General features: G+C 42.3%; 1 protein-coding gene across 1 annotated transcript; it reads right to left on the bottom strand.

The window, feature by feature from the left end:
* Window positions 1-5,060: 5,060 nt before the first annotated feature.
* nots (nothepsin) lies at window positions 5,061-20,880 on the bottom strand. Its single transcript, XM_064964271.1, is given in 9 exon segments — window positions 5,061-5,316; window positions 6,230-6,328; window positions 11,130-11,274; window positions 13,429-13,550; window positions 18,536-18,739; window positions 19,225-19,343; window positions 19,893-20,010; window positions 20,293-20,473; window positions 20,822-20,880. Coding segments are annotated over 9 exon segments (1,248 nt in total). The 3' UTR covers window positions 5,061-5,115.
* Between the last annotated feature and the right edge of the window lie 6,020 nt (window positions 20,881-26,900).

Raw genomic sequence — 26,900 nt, 5'->3', positions numbered from 1 at the left:
GGACATGACAACACGGCACGCACACACACACACGGACACGCACACGCACGGACACACACGGACACGCACGGACACGCACGCACACACACACGCATGACACGCACGCACGCACGGACACGCACACACACACACACACGGACACGCACGGACACGCACGGACACGCACGCACACACACACGCACGGACACGCACGGACACGCACGGCACACGACACGGACACACACGGACACGCACGCACACACACACACGGACACACACGGACACGCACGGACACGCACGCACACACACACACATACACACACGGCTGCTTGTACAAACACACGCACACACACGGACACGCACGGACACGCACGCACACGGACATGCACGGACACACACACGCACACACACACGACTGCTTGTACAAACACACGCACGCACGCGTCCGCGCACACACACACACACACACATGGCTGCTTGTACAAACACGCACGCACACACGCACACACACGGCTGCTTGTACAAACATGCACGCACACACACACACGGCTGCTTGTACAAACACGCACACGTCCGCGCACACACACACACACACACGGCACACACACACAAACACGCACGCACACAAACACACACACACACACGCACACACGCACGCACACATGCACGCACGCACACACACACACACAAATGTATACTCAAGTCCTACGTATGCAAGGGCACGTGTGTAAAAACTCCCATCTCTCCTCAGCTAGATATCTGTCTGAGAGAAGATGGACAAGAGGGCATGGCTAGAGAGGATACAGCTTATGTGTCAAATGGACACATTTTATCTAACCCTTTTCCTAGTCTCGTGTTGCCATACCTTCAAAATCACATTGTTTTTATCCTAACCTTAACCTAATTCTCCTAACCTGCTACGAAAAGTCAATTCTGGTCAATTCTGACGAGATGTATACTATCTAGTCAAAACCATTACTATTCACTAATATCCATAAACTGTATACCATCTAGTCTAACGTATTCAATAATATCCATAAACTGTATACTATTTAGTCTAATGTATTCACTGTAATATCCATAAACTGTATACTATCTCGTCAAAACCATTACTATTCAATAATTACTATTCTAAAATCCACTATTACTATTACTAATATCCACAATTACAATTACTATTCTAATATCGACAAGCTGTATACTATCTAGTCTAACGTATTCACTAATATCCATAACCTGTATACTATCTAGTCTAACGTATTCACTAATATCCATAAACTGTATACTATCTAGTCTAACATATTCACTAATATCCATAAGCTGTATACTATCTAGTCTAAAGTATTCACTAATATCCATAACCTGTATACTGTCTAGTCTAACGTATTCACTAATATCCATAACCTGTATACTATCTAGTCTAATGTATTCACTGTAATATCCATAAACTGTATACTATCTAGTCTAACCTATTCACTAATATCCATAACCGGTATACTATCTAGTCTAATGTATTCACTGTAATATCCATAACCTGTATACTATCTAGTCTAATGTATTCACTAATATCCATAACCTGTATACTATCTAGTCTAACGTATTCACTAATATCCATAAACCTGTATACTATCTAGTCAAAACCATTACTATTCAATGTAATATCCATAACCTGTATACTATCTAGTCTAACATATTCACTAATATCCATAACCTGTATATACTATCTAGTCTAATGTATTCACTAATGTAATATCCATAACCTGTATACTATCTAGTCTAACCTATTCACTAATATCCATAAACTGTATACTATCTAGTCTAATGTATTCACTGTAATATCCATAACCTGTATACTATCTAGTCTAACGTATTCACTAATATCCATAACCTGTATACTATCTAGTCTAATGTATTCACTGTAATATCCATAACCTGTATACTATCTAGTCTAACGTATTCACTAATATCCATAACCTGTATACTATCTAGTCAAAACTAAACTATTCAATGTAATATCCTAATCTTTCAGTCTATCGGGCATTTTTCAGTCGGATTACTATTCACTGTAATATCCATAAATGGACATTCTAACGTAGACAGGATATCCATAACAGCAATATACTATCGTCTAAGTCTAAAGTCATCCTGGGGCACTTGCGTAATTCTCACAAGCTGTATATCCCCTAAAGATTCATCCTATCCTCGGCCCTCTTCAAACGTATTCACTAATATCCATAACCTGTATACTATCTAGTCTAATGACCATCCACTGTAATATCACATAACCTGTATACTATCTAGTCTAACCTATTCACTAATATCCATAAACCCTCGGTATACTATCTAGTCTAATTTATTCACTGAATATCCATAACCTGTATACTATCTAGTCTAACGTATTCACTATATAGTGGGTCTAGTCTAATGTATTCTTCTAATATCCATAACCTGGTTATACTATCTAGTCTAACGTATTGGGGCACTAATATCCATAATCTGTATACTATCTCCCAAAACAGATTCATAATATCCATAACCTGTATACTATCTAGATCTGTCCCCCATTCACTCCGGCTAATACATATCCATAACCTGTATACTATCTAGGCTAAAGAATTGACTAATATCCAAAGACTGTATACTATCTAGTCTTCCAGTTCTCCCGACAGGGGTCTAAGATCCTGTAATATGCATAACCTGTATACTATCTAGACTAAAGGCACTAAAACACTCCCACAGCCCTCCAATATCCTGCTGATGCCCAGTTCCAAGCACTGCTATCCCTTTCGAGGCATTTTCAGTCCAATGGAGAGGCAGACAAAATGGACATTCACAGACAGGACAGCCACAACAGCAATCACGGAACTTCCGTCATGTTCTTCTGAAAAGTCAGTCCTGGGGCACGTGCGACCCTGACAGGCTTCTGACATGCAGTACAGGATCCCTGACAGAGCACATCGTGACCCTCCTCGGCCCTGACCTTCAAACGTCACAGCAGTGAGGCCTTCTTCCCCTGACATCAGACCTGACTCCTGACATGACTACCCTGGATCAGACGACCAGGCTCCCTGACATGGACCTGATCACTCTCTGTTCCCCAGACCCAACCCTTACATGCTCCCATAACCCCCTGACATCGCCCAACCACCCTGACATGCAGGATACGACCCTACGGGAGGTTAGCAGTACTCTTTCTTCCCTGACATGAGCCCCATATCGACCCTGACATGCACACACCTGCCTCAGTGGGTGGTAAGTCCACCTGCTTCTTCTGATGACATGGGGATAGTGGTTATGGGGGTGATGGAGGACATGTGAGGCCTGATCTGGGGTCCACAACCCCTGACAATCATATAGAGGCCTTCTCCCAACAGACAGGGCATGAGCAGGCCTGACAAGTAAGCCTGGGACGCAGTAGATCTGTCCCCCATTGTGGATGGCTCCGGCCCTGAACACGAATCAGGGCAACAGCTGTACCCAACCGAGGCCCAAGAAGTTGAGCTGGAATGTCCCCAAAGACTGGTGTAAGCCTGACAGAGACGTCGACCCTGACTTCCAGTTCTCCAGACAGGGTCAAAGAGCCCCTGCACAGCCTGCCGAGTCCTCAAGGCCTGACATGGGAGGAGGACAGGCAGTAAACACCCTGACACAGCCCTCCACTTTCCTGACATGAGCCTGCCCAGTTCCAGGCACTGCAAGTCGACCCAGAGACAGACATTCTGGAGTCCAATGGTCATATCGACCCTGAGTGACACAAGACATGACACCCCAATGACAGCAAGAGAACGACCCTGACATGCAGTACACATCGACCCTGACATGCAGTACATATCGTTCTTCTGACATGCAGTACATATCGACCCTGACATGCAGTACATATCGACCCTGACATGCAGTACATATCGACCCTGCAGTACATATCGACCCTGACAGTACATATCGACCCTGACATGCAGTACATATCGACCCTGACATGCAGTACATATCGACCCTGACATGCAGTACATATCGACCCTGACATGCAGTACATATCGACCCTGACATGCAGTACATATCGACCCTGACATGCAGTACATATCGACCCTGACATGCAGTACATATCGACCCTGACATGCAGTACATATCGACCCTGACATGCAGTACATATCGACCCTGACATGCAGTACATGACATCAGACCCTGCTGACATGCAGTACACATCGACCCTGACATGCAGTACATATCGACCCTGACATGCAGTACATATCGACCCTGACATGCAGTACATATCGACCCTGACATGACCCTGACATGCAGTACATATCGACCCTGACATGCAGTACATATCGACCCTGACATGCAGTACATATCGACCCTGACATGCAGTACATATCGACCCTGACATGCAGTACATATCGACCCTGACATGCAGTACACATCGACCCTGACATGCAGTACATATCGACCCTGACATGCAGTACATATCGACCCTGACATGCAGTACATATCGACCCTGACATGCAGTACATATCGACCCTGACATGCAGTACATATCGACCCTGACATGCAGTACATATCGACCCTGACAGTACAGTACATATCGACCCTGACATGCAGTACATATCGACCCTGACATGCAGTACATATCGACCCTGACATGCAGTACATATCGACCCTGACATGCTGAGTACATATCGGCCTGCTGTGCCCTAATATGAGTCATTTCACAGGATCTCTAAGGGTGTACCCAGCATTATTATAATTGACACCCTAATAAACATCAAATGTTTGTTTTATAATAAAATATAATTTATTCAGTCATCGTTCACTGTTAATCATTGTACTCACTCACAAAATGATGCAACAAAAAAACACCTGATTGCATTTAAACAATTATTTATTAACTTTAGTAGAATGAAAATGCATGAATTATTCTCAAAAGATGCCAGACAGCCACTGATAATGCTGGACAGACAGCCTTTCAGCCTTCCCATGAAGCACTTCTGTCTCCGTGATGATGACAGGAGGTGCAGCATGGTGATTCCATGCATCGCTTCATCCACTATCCTTCCTTCCTTCCTTCCTTCCTTCCTTCCATCATCCATCCATCCATGACTCCCTACTTCCATCGCTCCATTTACCCTTCCCACCTCCCATCTATCTATCCATCTCTGCATCCAACGTTGTATAGCGTGTGTGTCTGGCCTTAGCGAAGCCCACCCTGTCCTGTCCCCGGTCATAGATACTATAGTAATCAGAGAGGAACACGTCCCCTAGGATCCACAAAGGATCCGTTGAGGAGTGCAGATCCTCCCCCTGGAACCCACTGAAACAGATCTCATGATCACCCATCAACTCCTGAAGAGAGGGAGGGAGGAGGGAGAGGAGGAGGAGGGAGAGGAGGAGAGAGGAGGAGGGAGAGGAGGAGGAGGGAGGAGGGGAGGAGGAGGAGAGAGAAGGAGGGAGAGGAGGAGCAAGAGGAGAGGAGGAGAGAGAGAGGAGGAGAGAGAAGGAGGGAGAGGAGGAGGAAGGAGAGAGAAGGAGGGAGGAGGGAGAGGAGGAGAGAGAAGGAGGGAGGAGGGAGAAGGAGGGAGTAGAGAGAGGAGGAGGGAGAGAGGAGGAGGGGAGGAGGAGAGAGGAGGAGGGAGAGGAGGAGGGAGGAGAGAGAAGGAGGGAGGAGAGAGAAGGAGAGAGAAGGAAAGAGAGGAGTGAGTGAGAAGGAGAGAGAAGGAGGGAGAGGAGGGGGAGGGAGAGAGAGAGAGGAGGAGAGAGAAGGAGGGAGAAGGAGAGAGAGGAGTATAGAGAAGGAGGAAGAAGGAGAGAGAAGTAGAGAGAGGAGAGAGAAGGAAAGAGAAGAAGAGAGGAGTGAGTGAGAAGGAGAGAGAAGGAGGAAGGAGGGAGAGAAGGAGGGAGAAGGAGAGGAATGGAGAGAAGGAGAGAGAAGTAGAGAGAAGGAGGGAGAGAGAAGGGAGAGAAGGAGGGAGAAGGAGAGAGAAGGAGAGAGGAGGGAGGAGAGAGAAGGAGGGAGAGAGGAGGAGAGAGAAGGAGGGAGAGAGGAGGAGGGTAAAGGACAGAGAGAGTGTGTCAGAAATATGACAACAATCATAACCACCACATGTTTTTTGACACAGGCCTATCGTAGGACACAAAAAATGTATATCTATAATTTATACTAAAATGATTATCACACACAAGTTAAAGTATATACAGTAATAGTATGTATGCCGAAATCTTGTCATGTTCATTCACTGTGTGTTGGACCAGTACCCACCCTTTTGACGTAGGACTCAGCAGTGAGCACGTATTCCACCCCGTTGAGCGTGATGGTCACCTGGGGCAGGCTGGAGATTCGGGCGCAGTCAATCAGGTACTGCAACACATTTTCCTCATTGAAAAGCATTGAAGAGAATTGGAATTTCAGTGTACTTCCTGAATCAACTGGAATGTAAATGGAACTGAGCCTCGTGCAGCCCCTGTAACTCTACAGAGACTGGCATGGCATGGGCACACTTCTCCAATGGAGGTGGGGGCAGCTCCTATCACCAGTAGTACTAGTAGTAGTAGTACCAGTAGTACTAATAGTAGTAGTAGCAGTAGTAGTAGTAGTAGTAGTAGTAGCAGTAGTAGCAGTAGATGAAGCAGTAGAAGTAGCAGCAATAGTAGCAGGATTAGTAGTAGTAGCAGCAGTAGTAGCAGTAGTAGCAGTAGTAGTAGCAGGATTAGTAGTAGTAGTAGTAGTAGTAGCAGCAGCAGTAGTAGTAGTAGTAGCAGTAGTAGTAGTAGTAGTAGTAGTAGCAGTAGTAGTAGTAGTAGTAGTAGCAGTAGTAGTAGTAGGATTAGTAGTAGTAGTAGTAGTAGCAGTAGTAGTAGTAGCAGTAGTAGTAGTAGGTTAGTAGCAGTAGTAGTAATAGAAGCAGGATTAGTAGTAGTAGTAGCAGTAGTAGTAGTAGCAGCCCAATTTTTCCGTTTTAGTATTTGTTAAAAAGCAGTAGAAGCAGTAAAGTAGTAGCAATAATTAGTAGTAGTCCAGCAGTTCAGTAGCATAGTAGTAGCAGGATTAGTAGTAGTAGTAGTAGCAGTAGTAGTAGCAGGAAGTAGTAGTACAATTTTATATTTGTTTATAGTTTGTAATAAATGTGAAATGTGTGCAGGATTCTTCACAAAAAAATACAATTTTATATCTTTAGTTAGAAGTAGAAAGTGGCAAAAGTTAAGTAGCAAGGCACTGTATTTGCAGTAGTAGTAGCTGTAGTAATAGTAGTTGTTACATCTGCTCCTGCCACACCTACTTCTCATCCTGAACCTCCCTAAACCTGGCACCCCTCCCCAGTGCTCTCTCCCTCTCTCTCTGTGTGTATGTGATTATGTGAGTGGAGACAGGTGTGCTGGAAGCAGCGCAGATTCCCACCAGCTGCAACCTGTTCCATAATCAAGAACCCTACAAATACTCAGCCCTGCCACTTCCATACTGCCAGATCGTAGCCTCGACTCAGTCAGTCTGCATTTCAAGCTGTTTGTTCTTGCATAGATTTTCTTATCCTGTTTTTCCCAAGCCTCACGCTGCTTTTTCTCTCCACTACAGTCCCGTCTGCTCTGACTCAGGTACCTGTCTCCAGTCCCTCGTCTGCTCTGACTCGGGTACCTGTCTCCAGTCCCGTCTGCTCTGACTTTGGTACCTGTCTCCAGTCCCGTCTGCTCTGACTCAGGTACCTGTCTCCAGTCCCGTCTGCTCTGACTCAAGGTACCTGTCTCCAGTCCCGCAAAAGGTTGCAAAGTTCAAAGGGCCGAATACTGCTCTGACTCAGGTACCTGTCTCCAGTCCCCGTCTGCTCTGACTCAGTTGTTACATCTGCTCTGCCACAGTCTGTCTCATCCTGCTCTGACTCAGGTACCTGTCTCCAGTCCCGTCTGTGTACCTGACTCATGTGAGTACCTGTCTCCAGTCCCGTCTCTCTGACTCAGGTACCTGTCTCCAGTCCCGTCTGCTCTGACTCAGGTACCTGTCTCCAGTCCCAGATCTGCTCTGACTCAGGTACCTGTCTCCAGTGTTTGTTCTGCTCTGACTCAGGTACCTGTCTCCAGTCCCGTCTCTGCTCTGACTCAGGTACCTGTCTCCAGTCCCGTCTGCTCTGACTCAGGTACCTGTCTCCAGTCCCGTCTGCTCTGACTCAGGTACCTGTCTCCAGTCCCGTCTGCTCTGACTCAGGTACCTGTCTCCAGTCCCGTCTGCTCTGACTCAGGTACCTGTCTCCAGTCCCGTCTGCTCTGACTCAGGTACCTGTCTCCAGTCCCGTCTGCTCTGACTCAGGTACCTGTCTCCAGTCCCGTCTGCTCTGACTCAGGTACCTGTCTCCAGTCCCGTCTGCTCTGACTCAGGTACCTGTCTCCAGTCCCGTCTGCTCTGACTCAGGTACCTGTCTCCAGTCCTGTCTGCTCTGACTCAGGTACCTGTCTCCAGTCCCGTCTCTCTGACTCAGGTACCTGTCTCCAGTCCTGTCTGCTCTGACTCAGGTACCTGTCTCCAGTCCCGTCTCTCTGACTCGGGTACCTGTCTCCAGTCCCGTCTGCTCTGACTCGGGTACCTGTCTCCAGCCCCGTCTGCTCTGACTCAGGTACCTGTCTCCAGTCCCGTCTGCTCTGACTCGGGTACCTGTCTCCAGCCCCGTCTGCTCTGACTCAGGTACCTGTCTCCAGTCCCGTCTGCTCTGACTCAGGTACCTGTCTCCAGTCCCGTCTGCTCTGACTCAGGTACCTGTCTCCAGTCCCGTCTGCTCTGACTCGGGTACCTGTCTCCAGTCCCGTCTGCTCTGACTCAGGTACCTGTCTCCAGTCCCGTCTGCTCTGACTCAGGTACCTGTCTCCAGTCCCGTCTGCTCTGACTCAGGTACCTGTCTCCAGTCCCGTCTGCTCTGACTCAGGTACCTGTCTCCAGTCCCGTCTGCTCTGACTCAGGTACCTGTCTCCAGTCCCGTCTGCTCTGACTCAGGTACCTGTCTCCAGTCCCGTCTGCTCTGACTCAGGTACCTGTCTCCAGTCCCGTCTGCTCTGACTCAGGTACCTGTCTCCAGTCCCGTCTGCTCTGACTCAGGTACCTGTCTCCAGTCCCGTCTGCTCTGACTCAGGTACCTGTCTCCAGTCCCGTCTGCTCTGACTCAGGTACCTGTCTCCAGTCCCGTCTGCTCTGACTCAGGTACCTGTCTCCAGTCCCGTCTGCTCTGACTCAGGTACCTGTCTCCAGTCCCGTCTCTCTGACTCAGGTACCTGTCTCCAGTCCCGTCTGCTCTGACTCAGGTACCTGTCTCCAGTCCCGTCTGCTCTGACTCGGGTACCTGTCTCCAGTCCCGTCTGCTCTGACTCAGGTACCTGTCTCCAGTCCCGTCTGCTCTGACTCGGGTACCTGTCTCCAGTCCCGTCTGCTCTGACTCAGGTACCTGTCTCCAGTCCCGTCTGCTCTGACTCAGGTACCTGTCTCCAGTCCCGTCTGCTCTGACTCAGGTACCTGTCTCCAGTCCCGTCTGCTCTGACTCAGGTACCTGTCTCCAGTCCCGTCTGCTCTGACTCAGGTACCTGTCTCCAGTCCCGTCTGCTCTGACTCAGGTACCTGTCTCCAGTCCCGTCTGCTCTGACTCAGGTACCTGTCTCCAGTCCCGTCTGCTCTGACTCAGGTACCTGTCTCCAGTCCCGTCTGCTCTGACTCAGGTACCTGTCTCCAGTCCCGTCTGCTCTGACTCAGGTACCTGTCTCCAGTCCCGTCTGCTCTGACTCAGGTACCTGTCTCCAGTCCCTCGTCTGCTCTGACTCGGGTACCTGTCTCCAGTCCCGTCTGCTCTGACTCAGGTACCTGTCTCCAGTCCCGTCTGCTCTGACTCGGGTACCTGTCTCCAGTCCCGTCTGCTCTGACTCAGGTACCTGTCTCCAGTCCCGTCTGCTCTGACTCAGGTACCTGTCTCCAGTCCCGTCTGCTCTGACTCGGGTACCTGTCTCCAGTCCCGTCTGCTCTGACTCGGGTACCTGTCTCCAGTCCCGTCTGCTCTGACTCGGGTACCTGTCTCCAGTCCCGTCTGCTCTGACTCAGGTACCTGTCTCCAGTCCCGTCTGCTCTGACTCAGGTACCTGTCTCCAGTCCCGTCTGCTCTGACTCGGGTACCTGTCTCCAGTCCCGTCTGCTCTGACTCGGGTACCTGTCTCCAGTCCCGTCTGCTCTGACTCGGGTACCTGTCTCCAGTCCCGTCTGCTCTGACTCGGGTACCTGTCTCCAGTCCCGTCTGCTCTGACTCGGGTACCTGTCTCCAGTCCCTCGTCTTCTCAGTCCTGCTTCCCTGCCCTGGATCCCTGCTCTACTACTTCAATGTATTCCGCTCCAGACCTGCTTACACGGATCCTAATCTCCTTGCCCCCAGGCTCAACCGTAAGGCTCTCCAGAGGGTAGTGAGGTCTGCACAACGCATCACCGTGGGCAAACTACCTGCCCTCTAGGACACCTACACCACCCGATGTCACAGGAAGATCATCAAGGACAACAACCACTTGAGCCACTGCCTGTTCACCCCGCTATCATCTGGAAAGCGAGGTCAGTACAGGTGCATCAAAGCAGGGAGCGAGAGACTGAAAAACAGCTTCTATCTCAAGGCCATCAGACTGTTAAACAGCCACCACTAACATTGAGTGGCTGCTGCCAACACACTGACTCAACTCCAGCCACTTTATTAATGGGAATTGATGGAAATTGATGGAAAATATATCACTAGCCACTTTAAACAATGCTACTTAATATAATGTTTACATACCCTACATTACTCATCTCATATGTATATACTGTACTCTATATCATCTACTGCATCTTTATGTAATACATGTATCACTAGCCACTTTAAACTATGCCACTTTGTTTACATGTATATACTGTACTCTATACCATCTACTGCATCTTGCCTATGCCGTTCTGTACCATCACTCATTCATATATCTTTATGTACATATTCTTTATCCCTTTACACTTGTGTGTATAAGGTAGTAGTTTTGGAATTGTTAGGTTAGATTACTCATTGGTTATTACTGCATTGTCAGAACTAGAAACACAAGCATTTTGCTACACCCGCATTAACATCTGCTAACCATGTGTATGTGACAAATAAAATGGATTTGATTAGTATTTAACGTTATCATATCACCTCTCCAATGGAGGTGGGGGTAGCTCCTATCAGCTGTTGTAGAGCGAGGATGTCACGGTTGGGGCCGATGATGAGAGACGTGCCTGTATCAACGATGGCCTGACAGCCGCGGGGACAGAAATTCAAGGCTCCCTGAACCTGTACACTGCAGTGGAAGAGGTGGAGGAAAACCTGTGTTCAGAACTACAGGGACATGACCTTTTTACAAGAATTCAATCTCTAATTTGGCGGCCATTTTGGTTTACTAGGATACATCAACAAGATGAGACGAAAGGGACTTTTCTGACCGGCGTCCCATTGACTTCCTGACGAGCCAAAACCTGCCCTAACATTAACCTAACCCTTAACCCTTAACCCTGACCCTAACCTAACCCTTAACCCTGACCCTAACCAAACCCTTAACCCTGACCCTAACCTTAACCTAACCCTTAACATTTACCCTAACCCTGACCCTTAACCCTGACCCTAACCCTTAACCAAACCCTTAACCCTGACCCTAACCTTAACCAAACCCCCCTAACCCTGACCCTAACCTTAACCAAACCCTTAACCCTGACTAACCCTAACCAAACCCTTAACCCTGACCCTAACCTTAACCCTGACCCTAACCTTAAACCCTCTTAACCCTGACCCTAACCCTTAACCCTGACCCTAACCTTAACCAAACCCTTAACCCTGACCCTAACCTTAACCAAACCCTTAACCCTGACCCTAACCTTAACCCTGACCCTAACCTTAACCTAACCCTGACCCTAACCCTAACCCTAACCTAACCCTTAACCCTGACCCTAACCTTAACCCTAACCTTAACCTAACCCTTAACCCTTAACCCTGACCCTAACCCTAACCCTAACCTTAACCTGACCCTAACCTTAACCAAGCCCTTAACCCTGACCCTAACCTTAACCAAACCCCTAACCCTGACCCTAACCTTAACCAAACCCCTAACCCTGACCCTAACCTTTAACCCTGACCCTAACCAAACCCTGACCCTAACCTTAACCAAACCCCTAACCCTGACCCTAACCTTAACCGAACCCTTAACCCTAACCCTTAACCCTGACCCTAACCTAACCCTTAACCCTGACCCTAACCTTAACCAAACCCTTAACCCTGACCCTAACCTTAACCTAACCCTTAACCCTGACCCTAACCCTAACCTAACCCTGACCCTGACCCTGACCCTAACCTTAACCTAACCCTTAACCCTGACCCTAATCCTGACCCTAATCCTGACCCTAACCTTAACCTAACCCCTAACCCTGACCCTAACCTTAACCAAACCCTTAACCCTGACCCTAACCTTGACCCTAACCCTGACCCTAACCCTTAACCCTGACCCTATCCCTAACCTAACCCTTAACCCTGACCCTAACCTTAACCAAACCCCTAACCTTAACCTAACCCTTAACCCTGACCCTAACCTTAACCCTAACCTTCTTTTAACCAATTCTGCAATGTAATATTGGTTTGTACGTCACCCACGTCCCCTTAGTTTTCCCCCACAGCATCACAATTGAAATCCGGGACAATTCCACCATTTCCCCACTAGATGACCGGACAGCACAATATTCTCCTTTTTCTCAGCCATATCAAATGATCAAACAGCTGCCTCACTCTTGTGGGCAGCCCTACTACTAACTGTGGATATGTCCCCTGGTTTGACAGAGGGACAACATGGTTCTGACCCAGTTTGACAGCGGGACAATATGATATGAGTTATCCTGGTTCTGACCCAGTTTGACTGAGGGACAACATGATATGAGTTATCCTGGTTCTGACCCAGTTTGACAGAGGGACAACATGATATGAGTTATCCTGGTTCTGACCCAGTTTGACCGGGGGACAACATGATATGAGTTATCCTGGTTCTGACCCAGTTTGACAGCGGGACAACATGATATGAGTTATCCTGGTTCTGACCCAGTTTGACCGAGGGACAACATGATATGAGTTATCCTGGTTCTGACCCAGTTTGACCGAGGGACAACATGATATGAGTTATCCTGGTTCTGACCCAGTTTGACCGGGGAACAACATGATATGAGTTATCCTGGTTCTGACCCAGTTTGACAGCGGGACAATATGATATGAGTTATCCTGGTTCTGACCCAGTTTGACAGCGGGACAACATGATATGATTTATCCTGGTTCTGACCCAGTTTGACAGCGGGACAACATGATATGAGTTATCCTGGTTCTGACCCAGTTTGACAGCGGGACAACATGATATGAGTTATCCTGGTTCTGACCCAGTTTGACCGAGGGACAACATGATATGAGTTATCCTAGTTCTGACCTGGACATCTTGATCTGCCAGTAGCTCTTCAGGGTAACAGGGTTCCAGTTGATGGGTCCACTGTAGAGCGCCTCGTCTATCCCTCCTAGCAGCAACTCTCCCTCTGGGTCCTCGGCATCTTACTCCTGGAAGCAGAAGCAATCAAATTACGATGGGAAAATGGATCAATTCTGCTCCTCGAGATCAGTAGGGGAGAGTGGGATTAGTCGAGACACACTTGTTTCAAGGAAACCATAGACAAAATGTATTGAAAAAATAATAATAATAATATATATACACTGCTCAAAAAAATAAAGGGAACACTGAAACAACACAATGTAACTCCAAGTCAATCACACTTCTGTGAAATCAAACTGTCCACTGAGGAAGCAACACTGATTGACAATAAATGTCACATGCTGTTGTGCAAATGGAATCGACAACAGGTGGAACTTATAGGCAATTAGCAAGACACCCCCAATAAAGGAGTGGTTCTGCAGGTGGGGACCACAGACCACTTCTCAGTTCCTATGCTTCCTGGCTGATGTTTTGGTCACTTTTGAATGCTGGCGGTGCTTTCACTCTAGTGGTAGCATGAGACGGAGTCTACAACCCACACAAGTGGCTCAGGTAGTGCAGCTCATCCAGGATGGCACATCAATGCGAGCTGTGGCAAGAAGGTTTGCTGTGTCTGTCAGTGTAGTGTCCAGAGCATGAAGGCGCTACGTGGAGGAGGCCGTACGAGGGCAACAACCCAGTAGCAGGACCGCTACCTCTGCCTTTGTGCAAGGAGGAGCAGGAGGAGCACTGCCAGAGCCCTGCAAAATGACCTCCAGCAGGCCACAAATGTGCATGTGTCTGCTCAAACGGTCAGAAACAGACTCCATGAGGGTGGTATGACTCACTCCACTGGATTGGGTGTCTGTTTTATTGACTGGATTAGGATTTGGCATTTGCCAGAGAACACCAAGATCTGTTTATTGACTGGATTAGAGTGTCTGTTTAATGATGAAAGCAGGTTCATTGACTGAGCATTGAGAGTGTCTGTTTGACAGAGTCTGGATTAGACGTCTGTTTAATGACTGGATTCTGAGTGTCTGTTTATTGACTGGATTAGAGTGTCTGTTTAATGACTGGATTGGAGTGTCTGTTTATTGGGGGGATTAGAGTGTCTGTTTATTGACTAGATTAGAGTGTCTGTTTATTGACTGGATTAGAGTGTCTGTTTAATGACTGGATTAGAGTGTCTTTTGAGACTGGATTAGTGTCTGTTTAATGACTGGATTAGAGTGTCTGTTTAATGACTGGATTAGAGTGTCTGTTTATTGACTGGATTAGAGTGTCTGTTTAATGACTGGATTAGAGTGTCTGTTTAATGACTGGATTAGAGTGTCTGTTTAATGACTGGATTAGAGTGTCTGTTTATCTGACTGGATTAGAGTGTCTGTTTAATGACTGGATTAGAGTGTCTGTTTACAGACTGGATTAGAGTGTCTGTTTATTGACTGGATTAGGGAGGTCTGTTTAAGGACTGGATTACAGTGTCTGTTTAATGACTCATTAGAGTGTCTGTTTAATGACTGGATTAGAGTGTCATTGACTGGATTAGAGTGTCTGTTTATTGACTGGATTACAGTTCTGTTTAATGACTGGATTAGAGTCCTGTTTAATGATAAATTAGATGTCTGTTTATTGACTGGATTTGTCTGTTTATTGACTGCACATTAAGTGTCTGTTTATTGACTGGATTAGAGTGTCTGTTTTATTGACTGGATTAGAGTGTCTGTTTAATGACTGGATTAGAGTGTCTGTTTTATTGACTGGATTAGAGTGTCTGTTTAATGACTGGATTACAGTGTCTGTTTAATGACTGGATTACAGTGTCTGTTTAATGACTGGATTAGAGTGTCTGTTTTATTGACTGGATTAGAGTGTCTGTTTAATGACTGGATTACAGTGTCTGTTTAATGACTGGATTACAGTGTCTGTTTATTGACTGGATTAGAGTGTCTGTTTATTGACTGGATTAGAGTGTCTGTTTAATGACTGGATTAGAGTGTCTGTTTTATTGACTGGATTAGAGTGTCTGTTTTATTGACTGGATTAGAGTGTCTGTTTAATGACTGGATTAGAGTGTCTGTTTAATGACTGGATTAGAGTGTCTGTTTAATGACTGGATTAGAGTGTCTGTTTATTGACTGGATTAGAGTGTCTGTTTATTGACTGGATTAGAGTGTCTGTTTAATGACTGAACTGAAAAATGTCCCCCATAACCGGGGTAAATTGTGCCAAGAAACCACTTTTTCTGGACAAACTATGTTTTCAAGACTGTAGTGTTTACATTAATTCTGGTTTCTAGAGATACACAACATCCTGAAATATATGTAGATATCTTTGTTAGAAAGAAAACTATATTTCCCTTGACGGAGTAATACTAAATGTAAAAAATGGCTAAATTTACCCCCCTCTCCCCGACCATTAACATCAAGTTTTAGCCTACAGTAACCTGTAGGTCTGTGTGCCTGGCTAGTGTCCTTTACCATCATCATCATCAATAACAACATCATGATGGGTAGACAGTCAGATATACTCTGTGGTCCTGGGTAGTGTATTTTTCATCAATCATCATCAATAACAACCATGATGGGGTAGATATACTCTGTGGTCCTGGGTAGTGTCCTTGGCCATCATCATCATCATCATCATCATCATCATCATCAATAACTACATCATGATGGGTAGACAGTCAGATATACTCTGTGGTCCTGGGTAGTGTATTTACCTTCATTATCATTATCATCATCAATAACAACATCATGATGGGTAGATATACTCTGTGGTCCTGGGTAGTGTCCTTTACCATCATCATCATCATCATCATCATCAATAACAACATCATGATGGGTAGACAGTCAGATATACTCTGTGGTCCTGGGTTGTATATTTACCCATCATCATCATCAATAACAACATCATGATGGGGACAGTCAGACCTGTGGTCCTGGGGTAGTGTATTTCCCCATCATCATTCGCCATCATCATCATCATCATCAATTGACAACCGATGATGGGTAGATATGACTCTGGCAAGTCCTGTAGTGTCCTTTACCATCATCATCATCATCATCATCATCATCATCAATAACAATCATGATGGGTAGACTGTCAGTTATACTCTGTGGTCAAAGGGTTTGTATATTTACCTGTCATCATCATCATCAATAACAACATCATGATGGGTTAGTCAGATTAGCCTGTGGTCCTGGGTAGTGTATTTCCCTTCAAATCGCCATCAATCATCATCATCAATAACAACATCATGATGGGTAGATATTGTGTCTGTGGTCCTGGGTAAAGTGTCATGATTTTAATCACATCATTAAATCACATCATGATGGGTCACAGTATTTTATACTCTGTGATTTAGTGTCCTTTATATTAACTCAATAAGAACATCATGATGGGTAGACAGTTATTATAATGACTGTCCTAGTGATTTCCTTCATCATCATGCCATTATCATCATCATCATCAATAACAACATCATGATGGGTGATATACTCTGTGGTCCTGGGTAGTGTATTGACCATCATCATCATCACTAATAACTACATCATGATGGGTAGACAGTCAGATATACTCTGTGGTCCTGGGTAGTGTGATGTGCCTTCATGATCATCACCATCATCATCATCTTCATCAATAACAACATCATGACTGGGTAGAGTGTCAGATTGACTGGATTGAGTGTCTGTTTAGTGTATTTAGAGTGTCTCATCATCATGGATTACAACATCATGATGGGTTGACAGTCTGATATATTGACTGGATTGGGAGTGTCTGTTTAATGACTCATTAGATCATCATGTTTCAATGACTGGAACAGTGTCATGACTGGGTAGAGTGTCTGTTATATTGACTGGATTGGGTTGTACTCATCATTCATCAATAACAACATCATGATGGGTAGACAGTCTGATTTATTGACTGGATTAGAGTGAGACATTTATTCATCATTAGAGTGCCATGTTCATCATCATCATCAATAACAACATCATGATGGGTAGATATACTCTGTGGTCCTGGATTAGAGTGTCTGTTTACCATGACTGGATTAGAGTCATCATGTTTTCAATAATTACATCATGATGGATTAGAGTGTCTGTTTATTGACTGGATTGAGGTCTGTTTAACGACCATGGGTCATGTCATCCAATAACAACATCATGATGGGTAGACAGTCAGATATAGGTCTGTGGTCCTGGGTAGTGTCCTTTCCCTTCATCATCATCGCCATCATCATCATCATCATCAATAACAACATCATGATGGGTAGATATACTCTGTGGTCCTGGGTAGTGTCCTTTACCCATCATCATCATCATCAATAACTACATCATGATGGGTAGACAGTCAGATATACTCTGTGGTCCTGGGTAGTGTCCTTTACCATCATCATCATCAATAACAACATCATGATGGGTAGACAGTCAGATATACTCTGTGGTCCTGGGTAGTGTATTTACCTTCATCATCATCGCCATCATCATCATCATCATCAATAACAACATCATGATGGGTAGAGTATACTCTGTGGTCCTGGGTAGTGTATTTACCATCATCATCATCATCAATAACTACATCATGATGGGTAGACAGTCAGATATACTCTGTGGTCCTGGGTAGTGTATTTCCTTCATCTCATCACCATCATCATCATCATCAATAACAACATCATGATGGGTAGACAGTCAGATATACTCTGTGGTCCTGGGTAGTGTATTTACCTTCATCATCATCATCAATAACAACATCATGATGGGTTGACAGTCAGATATACTCTGTGGTCCTGATTTTAAATCCTTTAAATGTAATCATCATCAATAACAACATCATGATGGGTAGACAGTCAGATATACTCTGTGGTCCTGGGTAGTGTATTTACCTTCATTATCATTATCATCATCATCAATAACAACATCATGATGGGTTGACAGTCAGATATACTCTGTGGTCCTGGGTAGTGTCCTTTACCATCATCATCATCATCATCATCAATAACAACATCATGATGGGTAGACAGTCAGATATACTCTGTGGTCCTGGGTAGTGTATATGTGTTCTGTACCTACTTGCTGAGGTAGAAGGAGAAGATGGGTTGGTCCACAGACTTCTGGTTCATGATGCTGTCGAAAACGGGTGTCCCCAGTTCCTCAGCCAGGGAGGGATACCCCAAGCCCAGCACCCCGTCAAACTTAGCCATGACAAAAACAAAACCTGGCTCGTACACCGACTCTCCGAACTCCTGGTTTTTCACCGTCAACGGGCCAATCTGGACAACCACAGGGACGTGTCAGGTGAATTAATTACTGTATATATGTCATCCCACACCTGATAAACCAGTTAACGTTGCATTGTATACGTGATGCTGTCATACTAGCCAACGGCTCAATCCTTTCAAAACATTTACACCTTCTAACGTAAACAAAGCATCAGTAAACAATGTTGCCCCCCACAAATGATGCAGCCCCCCCCCCCTCTATGGCAAGATCCATCATTCACCCACGTTTAGTTCAAATAGTGCCAGTGCTGTTATTGACATTGCATATGAGACTAATGTATGAACGGAGACAGATCCACAGTCATCTCCCCGATTTCACCGTGGGGGACAATGATATATACCATCTAATGATATCATATGTGTTTAATACAACATATTAGACAATCCCCACTAGAAGCTGAGCTGACAGAAATGACACTCTAATTAATTTGGGAAAGTGGGCAGTACAGGGATAGGGGCTAGGAATATTGTGTCACCTTGAGGACTTCCCTGCCCATGATGCCCAGCATGTGTCCCTTGCCATAGTGGATGCCAAACATCCTGCCGTCGTGGATGAACGTGCTGGACTCAAAGGCCTTGAACTTGCGGTGCATGCCTGGAGAGAGAGAGAGAGAGAGAGAGAGAGACAGAGGGATAGAGGGAGTGAGAGAGAGAGGAAAATACAGAGGAATAGAGGGAGGATGGGAGGTAGGGAGGGAGGGAAGGAGGGAGGGAGAGACAGAGGGAGGAAGGGAGTGGGAAGGAGGGAGAGGGAGAGACAGAGGAATAGAGGGAGGAAGGGAGAGAAGAAGAGCGGGTGGAACACAGTGACCTATAGAGGCTAGTCTGCTCTTGTCTGTGTCACACAGTCAGCAGATAAACACTGACTCTAGATAAACAGGAATACATTAGTCTGTTTGGAACAGACTCTAAAACGATAGTATGGAGAAGGTAAATCTGTTTTATAGTGTGGTCCAGTCCCAAAAAAACAGATTGGATTAAGCCCAGAAATACAAATGTCTGTTTACCCGTAAGTACATGTCACATGACCATAATACATCTGGCTCTTTGGTACCATTCAGATAAACAAGGTTGCTGTAAAATAGTTATTTTGTCCCCTAAGGTGTAGGTTCCGTGAATCCCTCGCTGTGTTCTGAAGTCTCACCACAGGCCTCTGAGACGCAGTAAGAGGATGGGACCCACAGGTCAGACGATCCTGTATCAAACACTACGGTGAAGTTCTGTTTCGGGGTACCCAGGCTGATCAGTCCATAGTACTGGGCCTGGACAATCACACACAGGGAATACAATGGCATTTTTTGTTCCCATTCGTGTATTCTGAACTCTATACAGTGTGTTGATCAAGTCTTCAGAAATGTAGAGGTCGGACTTCAACACAGTGACGACATAAAAATATGAGACGTGTTTTAATGTTTTTCAATATACTGAAACTGAGGGTTGTTTTTTCTCCCTCCATATAATACACCACAACAGAGTCCCCTGGTAGGGACCCAGCAGTTATTACACTTCAATACAGCTATTCACTTCCATTCAGTCCCACTTACATCCATGAAGTTGTAGAGCCTCTCGCTGCTCTTACCCAGCCTGAGAGAGGGGATACCAGGGGGGTAACACTGGGCGTACCTCCGGTTGAACACATCAGGCTGGTGGTCCCTCATGAAGTCCTCCAGGCGATTGGAGGCTCTCAGCTGGGTACGCACAGAGAGCATCTGACGCAGGGGGATCCTGGACCGAACACACTCAGGTTGGTGGCCATACTGAGCTAGTTTAGATACAGTACTCTTGTCAAACTTTTTCATCCACCAGTAAGTCAGACTTTCGACTGCTGAAGGTAATTTGTCCCCGATTGAACGCTTCTTTCATTCCTCACTTACTTCTTATAATGATTCTAATCAGGGTCTGGACGGATTATATATTTTTGGGGTTAAGGGCCCCTGGGAACATGCCCGTTCTGTAATCCGAACCTGATTCTCAGGCATTACCATAAATATTCAAGTAAGGCAAAAATATTTTCAAGTATCTTGAAAGGTTTTCAAACAAAGGACAAATGTTTAGGATCTGTTCAGTTCTTACCTGATCAGCCCATGTGCAGTCCAGGAACAGCAGATCAGCGTCAACACAGTCCACCTCATCCTGACTGGTAGTGTCTGTCAGTGGCCGCTGCAGATCAGACTCACTGAACACAGGCTGTAGGCACAACGGACTGGCTGCCGTTCAGCACTGAGAGGAAAGGTAGGAGGTGAAAATGGGTGGGTCTCATTTCCTTGATTCCTCACACGTCCTCTCTTTATGCCTCCTCTGAATTCTCATTCAATGGATTTGGAGGTGAGGAGTCAGAGAAACGCAATTGATATTCTCCAATGGACTTCTGATCCCAGGAAGAGCAGCCCGAACACAGCCCAGCGTATCCCTCCAGGGGAAATGACAGTGGGACAGTAAAACTACGAGGATCTGTGTGTTATGCATGTGGAACGTCCAGGATTGATTGATGCATTCTTGAATGTTTTCAAGTGGATATTGTACTTCCTTGATTCTGGGTATTTGAGATTGCTTGATTCCCAAATATACATAAAACACCTCCTAGTCGAAACATCTATCTGGATACTTTTACCAGACTCTCGGGTTGAGGTGACCGAGACCTGCTAATGATGTTCACGTTAGGTAAATACCCGTGTTGACTAGAGGTCAAAGAGTCAATCAGACGATAACCAAAAGCAGCTCGGGTCGTACAATGTGTACAGAAGGGAATTTAGATGTCAAAGTCAAACGCATGATCGTCTTCTTGTTGGTGTTATGTTAAAAACAGAGTCATATTCTTAACATTATAGCACATCTATATCCTTTATATGTTACAGTACATCTATATCCTTTATATGTTACAATACATCTATATCCTTAATATGTTATAGTACATCTATATCCTTTATATGTTACAGTACATCTATATCCTTAATGTTACAGTACATCTATATCCTTTGTTACAGTACATCTATATCCTTAATATGTTATAGTACATCTATATCCTTAATGTTATAGTACATCTATATCCTTAATGTTACAGTACATCTATATCCTTAATGTTACAGTACATCTATATCCTTAATGTTACAGTACATCTATATCCTTAATGTTACAGTACATCTATATCCTTAATGTTACAGTACATCTATATCCTTTGTTACAGTACATCTATATCCTTAATATGTTACAGTACATCTATATCCTTAATGTTACAGTACATCTATATCCTTTATATGTTACAGTACATCTATATCCTTTATATGTTACAGTACATCTATATCCTTTATATGTTACAGTACATCTATATCCTTTATATGTTACAGTACATCTATATCCTTTATATGTTACAGTACATCTATATCCTTTATATGTTACAGTACATCTAAATCCTTTATATGTTACAGTACATCTATATCCTTTATATGTTACAGTACATCTATATCCTTTATATGTTACAGTACATCTATATCCTTTATATGTTACAGTACATCTATATCCTTTATGTTACAGTACATCTATATCCTTTATATGTTACAGTACATCTATATCCTTTATATGTTACAGTACATCTATATCCTTTATATGTTACAGTACATCTATATCCTTTATATGTTATAGTACATCTATATCCTTAATGTTACAGTACATCTATATCCTTTATATGTTATAGTACATCTATATCCTTAATGTTACAGTACATCTATATGTTTGTTACAGTACATCTATATCCTTTATATGTTACAGTACATCTATATCCTTTATATGTTACAGTACATCTATATCCTTAATGTTACAGTACATCTATATCCTTAATGTTACAGTACATCTATATCCTTAATGTTACAGTACATCTATATCCTTAATGTTACAGTACATCTATATCCTTAATGTTACAGTACATCTATATCCTTAATATGTTATAGTACATCTATATCCTTAATGTTACAGTACATCTATATCCTTTGTTACAGTACATCTATATCCTTAATATGTTACAGTACATCTATATCCTTTATATGTTACAGTACATCTATATCCTTTATATGTTACAGTACATCTATATCCTTTATATGTTACAGTACATCTATATCCTTTATATGTTACAGTACATCTATATCCTTAATGTTACAGTACATCTACATCCTTTATATGTTATAGTACATCTATATCCTTTATAGTTACAGTACATCTATATCCTTTATATGTTACAGTACATCTATATCCTTTATATGTTACAGTACATCTATAGGCTTTATATGTTACAGTACATCTATATCCTTTATATGTTACAGTACATCTATATCCTTTATATGTTATAGTACATCTATATCCTTAATGTTAAGTACATCTATATCCTTTATATGTTATAGTACATCTATATCCTTAATGTTACAGTACATCTATATCCTTTGTTACAGTACATCTATATCCTTTATATGTTACAGTACATCTATATCCTTTATATGTTACAGTACATCTATATCCTTTAATGTTATAGTACATCTATATCCTTAATGTTACAGTACATCTATATTTTATATGTTACAGTACATCTATATCCTTAATGAAAACACTATATCCTTTGTTACAGTACATCTATATCCTTAATATGTTACAGTACATCTATATCCTTTATATGTTACAGTACATCTATATCCTTTATATGTTACAGTACATCTATATCCTTTATATGTTACAGTACATCTATATCCTTTATATGTTACAGTACATCTATATCCTTTATATGTTACAGTACATCTATATCCTTTATATGTTACAGTACATCTATATCCTTTGATGTTATAGTACATCTATATCCTTAATGTTACAGTACATCTATATCCTTTATATGTTATAGTACATCTATATCCTTAATGTTACAGTACATCTATATCCTTTGTTACAGTACATCTATATCCTTTATATGTTACAGTACATCTATATCCTTAATGTTACAGTACATCTATATCCTTTATATGTTACAGTACATCTATATCCTTAATGTTACAGTACATCTATATCCTTAATGTTACAGTACATCTATATCCTTAATGTTACAGTACATCTATATCCTTAATGTTACAGTACATCTATATCCTTAATGTTACATTACATCTATATCCTTAATGTTACAGTACATCTATATCCTTAATATGTTATTACATCTATATCCTTAATGTTACAGTACATCTATATCCTTTGTTACAGTACATCTATATCCTTAATATGTTACAGTACATCTATATCCTTTATATGTTACAGTACATCTATATCCTTTATATGTTACAGTACATCTATATCCTTTATATGTTATAGTACATCTATATCCTTAATGTTACAGTACATCATATCCTTAATGTTCAGTACATCTATATCCTTAATGTTACAGTACATCTATATCCTTAATGTTACAGTACATCTATATCCTTAATGTTACAGTACATCTATATCCTTAATGTTACAGTACATCTATATCCTTAATGTTACAGTACATCTATATCCTTAATATGTTATAGTACATCATATCCTTAATGTTACAGTACATCTATATCCTTTGTTACAGTACATCTATATCCTTAATGTTACAGTACATCTATATCCTTTATATGTTACAGTACATCTATATCCTTTATATGTTACAGTACATCTATATCCTTAATGTTACAGTACATCTACATCCTTTATATGTTATAGTACATCTATATCCTTAATGTTACAGTACATCTATATCCTTAATGTTACAGTACATCTATATCCTTAATGTTACAGTACATCTATATCCTTAATGTTACAGTACATCTATATCCTTAATATGTTATAGTACATCTATATCCTTAATGTTACAGTACATCTATATCCTTTGTTACAGTACATCTATATCCTTAATATGTTACAGTACATCTATATCCTTTATATGTTACAGTACATCTATATCCTTTATATGTTACAGTACATCTATATCCTTTATATGTTATAGTACATCTATATCCTTAATGTTACAGTACATCTATATCCTTAATGTTACAGTACATCTATATCCTTAATGTTACAGTACATCTATATCCTTAATGTTACAGTACATCTATATCCTTAATGTTACAGTACATCTATATCCTTAATATGTTATAGTACATCTATATCCTTAATGTTACAGTACATCTATATCCTTTGTTACAGTACATCTATATCCTTAATGTTACAGTACATCTATATCCTTTATATGTTACAGTACATCTATATCCTTTATATGTTACAGTACATCTATATCCTTTATATGTTACAGTACATCTATATCCTTTATATGTTACAGTACATCTATATCCTTAATGTTACAGTACATCTACATCCTTTATATGTTATAGTACATCTATATCCTTAATGTTACAGTACATCTATATCCTTAATGTTACAGTACATCTATATCCTTTATATGTTACAGTACATCTATATCCTTTATATGTTACAGTACATCTATATCCTTAATGTTACAGTACATCTATATCCTTTATATGTTACAGTACATCTATATCCTTTATATGTTACAGTACATCTATATCCTTAATGTTACAGTACATCTATATCCTTTATATGTTACAGTACATCTATATCCTTTATATGTTACAGTACATCTATATCCTTTATATGTTACAGTACATCTATATCCTTAATGTTACAGTACATCTATATCCTTAATGTTACAGTACATCTATATCCTTAATATGTTACAGTACATCTATATCCTTTATATGTTACAGTACATCTATATCCTTTATATGTTACAGTACATCTATATCCTTTATATGTTACAGTACATCTATATCCTTTATATGTTACAGTACATCTATATCCTTAATGTTACAGTACATCTATATCCTTAATGTTACAGTACATCTATATCCTTAATGTGTTACAGTACATCTATATCCTTAATATGTTACAGTACATCTATATCCTTAATATGTTACAGTACATCTATATCCTTAATGTTACAGTACATCTATATCCTTAATATGTTACAGTACATCTATATCCTTAATATGTTACAGTACATCTATATCCTTAATGTTACAGTACATCTATATCCTTTATATGTTATAGTACATCTATAGCCTTAATATGTTATAGTACATCTATATCCTTTATATGTTACAGTACATCTATATCCTTTATATGTTATAGTACATCTATATCCTTAATGTTACAGTACATCTATATCCTTAATGTTACAGTACATCTATATCCTTAATGTTACAGTACATCTATATCCTTTATATGTTACAGTACATCTATATCCTTTATATGTTATAGTACATCTATATCCTTAATGTTACAGTACATCTATATCCTTAATGTTACAGTACATCTATATCCTTAATGTTACAGTACATCTATATCCTTAATGTTACAGTACATCTATATCCTTAATGTTACAGTACATCTATATCCTTAATGTTACAGTACATCTATATCCTTTATATGTTATAGTACATCTATATCCTTAATATGTTACAGTACATCTATATCCTTTATATGTTATAGTACATCTATATCCTTTATATGTTACAGTACATCTATATCCTTAATGTTACAGTACATTTGGGGATCCTGAGTGGCGCAGCGGTCTAAGGCACTGCATCTCAGTGCTGGACGTGAACACGACAGGCCCTGGTTCGAATCCAGGCTGTATCACATCTGGCCGTGATTGGGAGTCCCATAGGGCGGCGCACAATTGACCCAGCGTCGTCCAAATTTGGCTGCCATTGTAAATAATAGTTAGTTCTTAACTGACTTAGCTAGTTAAATAAAATAACAAATATATCCTTAATATGTTACAGTATCATCAATACAATTAATATGTTATAGTAAGTACATCTACAGTTGAAGTATGAAGTTTACATTTAGGTTGGAGTCATGAAAACTTGTTTTTCAACCACTCCATAAATTTATTTTTAACAAACTATAGTTTCGGCAAGTCGGTTTGACATCATGGGAAAATCTAAAGAAATCAGCCAGGACCTTAGAAAAAGATTTGTAGATCTCCACAAGTCTGGTTCATCCTTGTGAGGAATTTCCAAATGCCTGAAGGTACCACGTTCATCTGTACAAACAATAGTACGCAAGTCTAAACACC

The sequence above is a fragment of the Oncorhynchus masou genome, unplaced genomic scaffold (assembly GCF_036934945.1).
Source record: "Oncorhynchus masou masou isolate Uvic2021 unplaced genomic scaffold, UVic_Omas_1.1 unplaced_scaffold_942, whole genome shotgun sequence".
NCBI classification, from domain to species: domain Eukaryota; kingdom Metazoa; phylum Chordata; class Actinopteri; order Salmoniformes; family Salmonidae; genus Oncorhynchus; species Oncorhynchus masou.
This window is presented reverse-complemented; position numbering and strand designations above follow the sequence as displayed.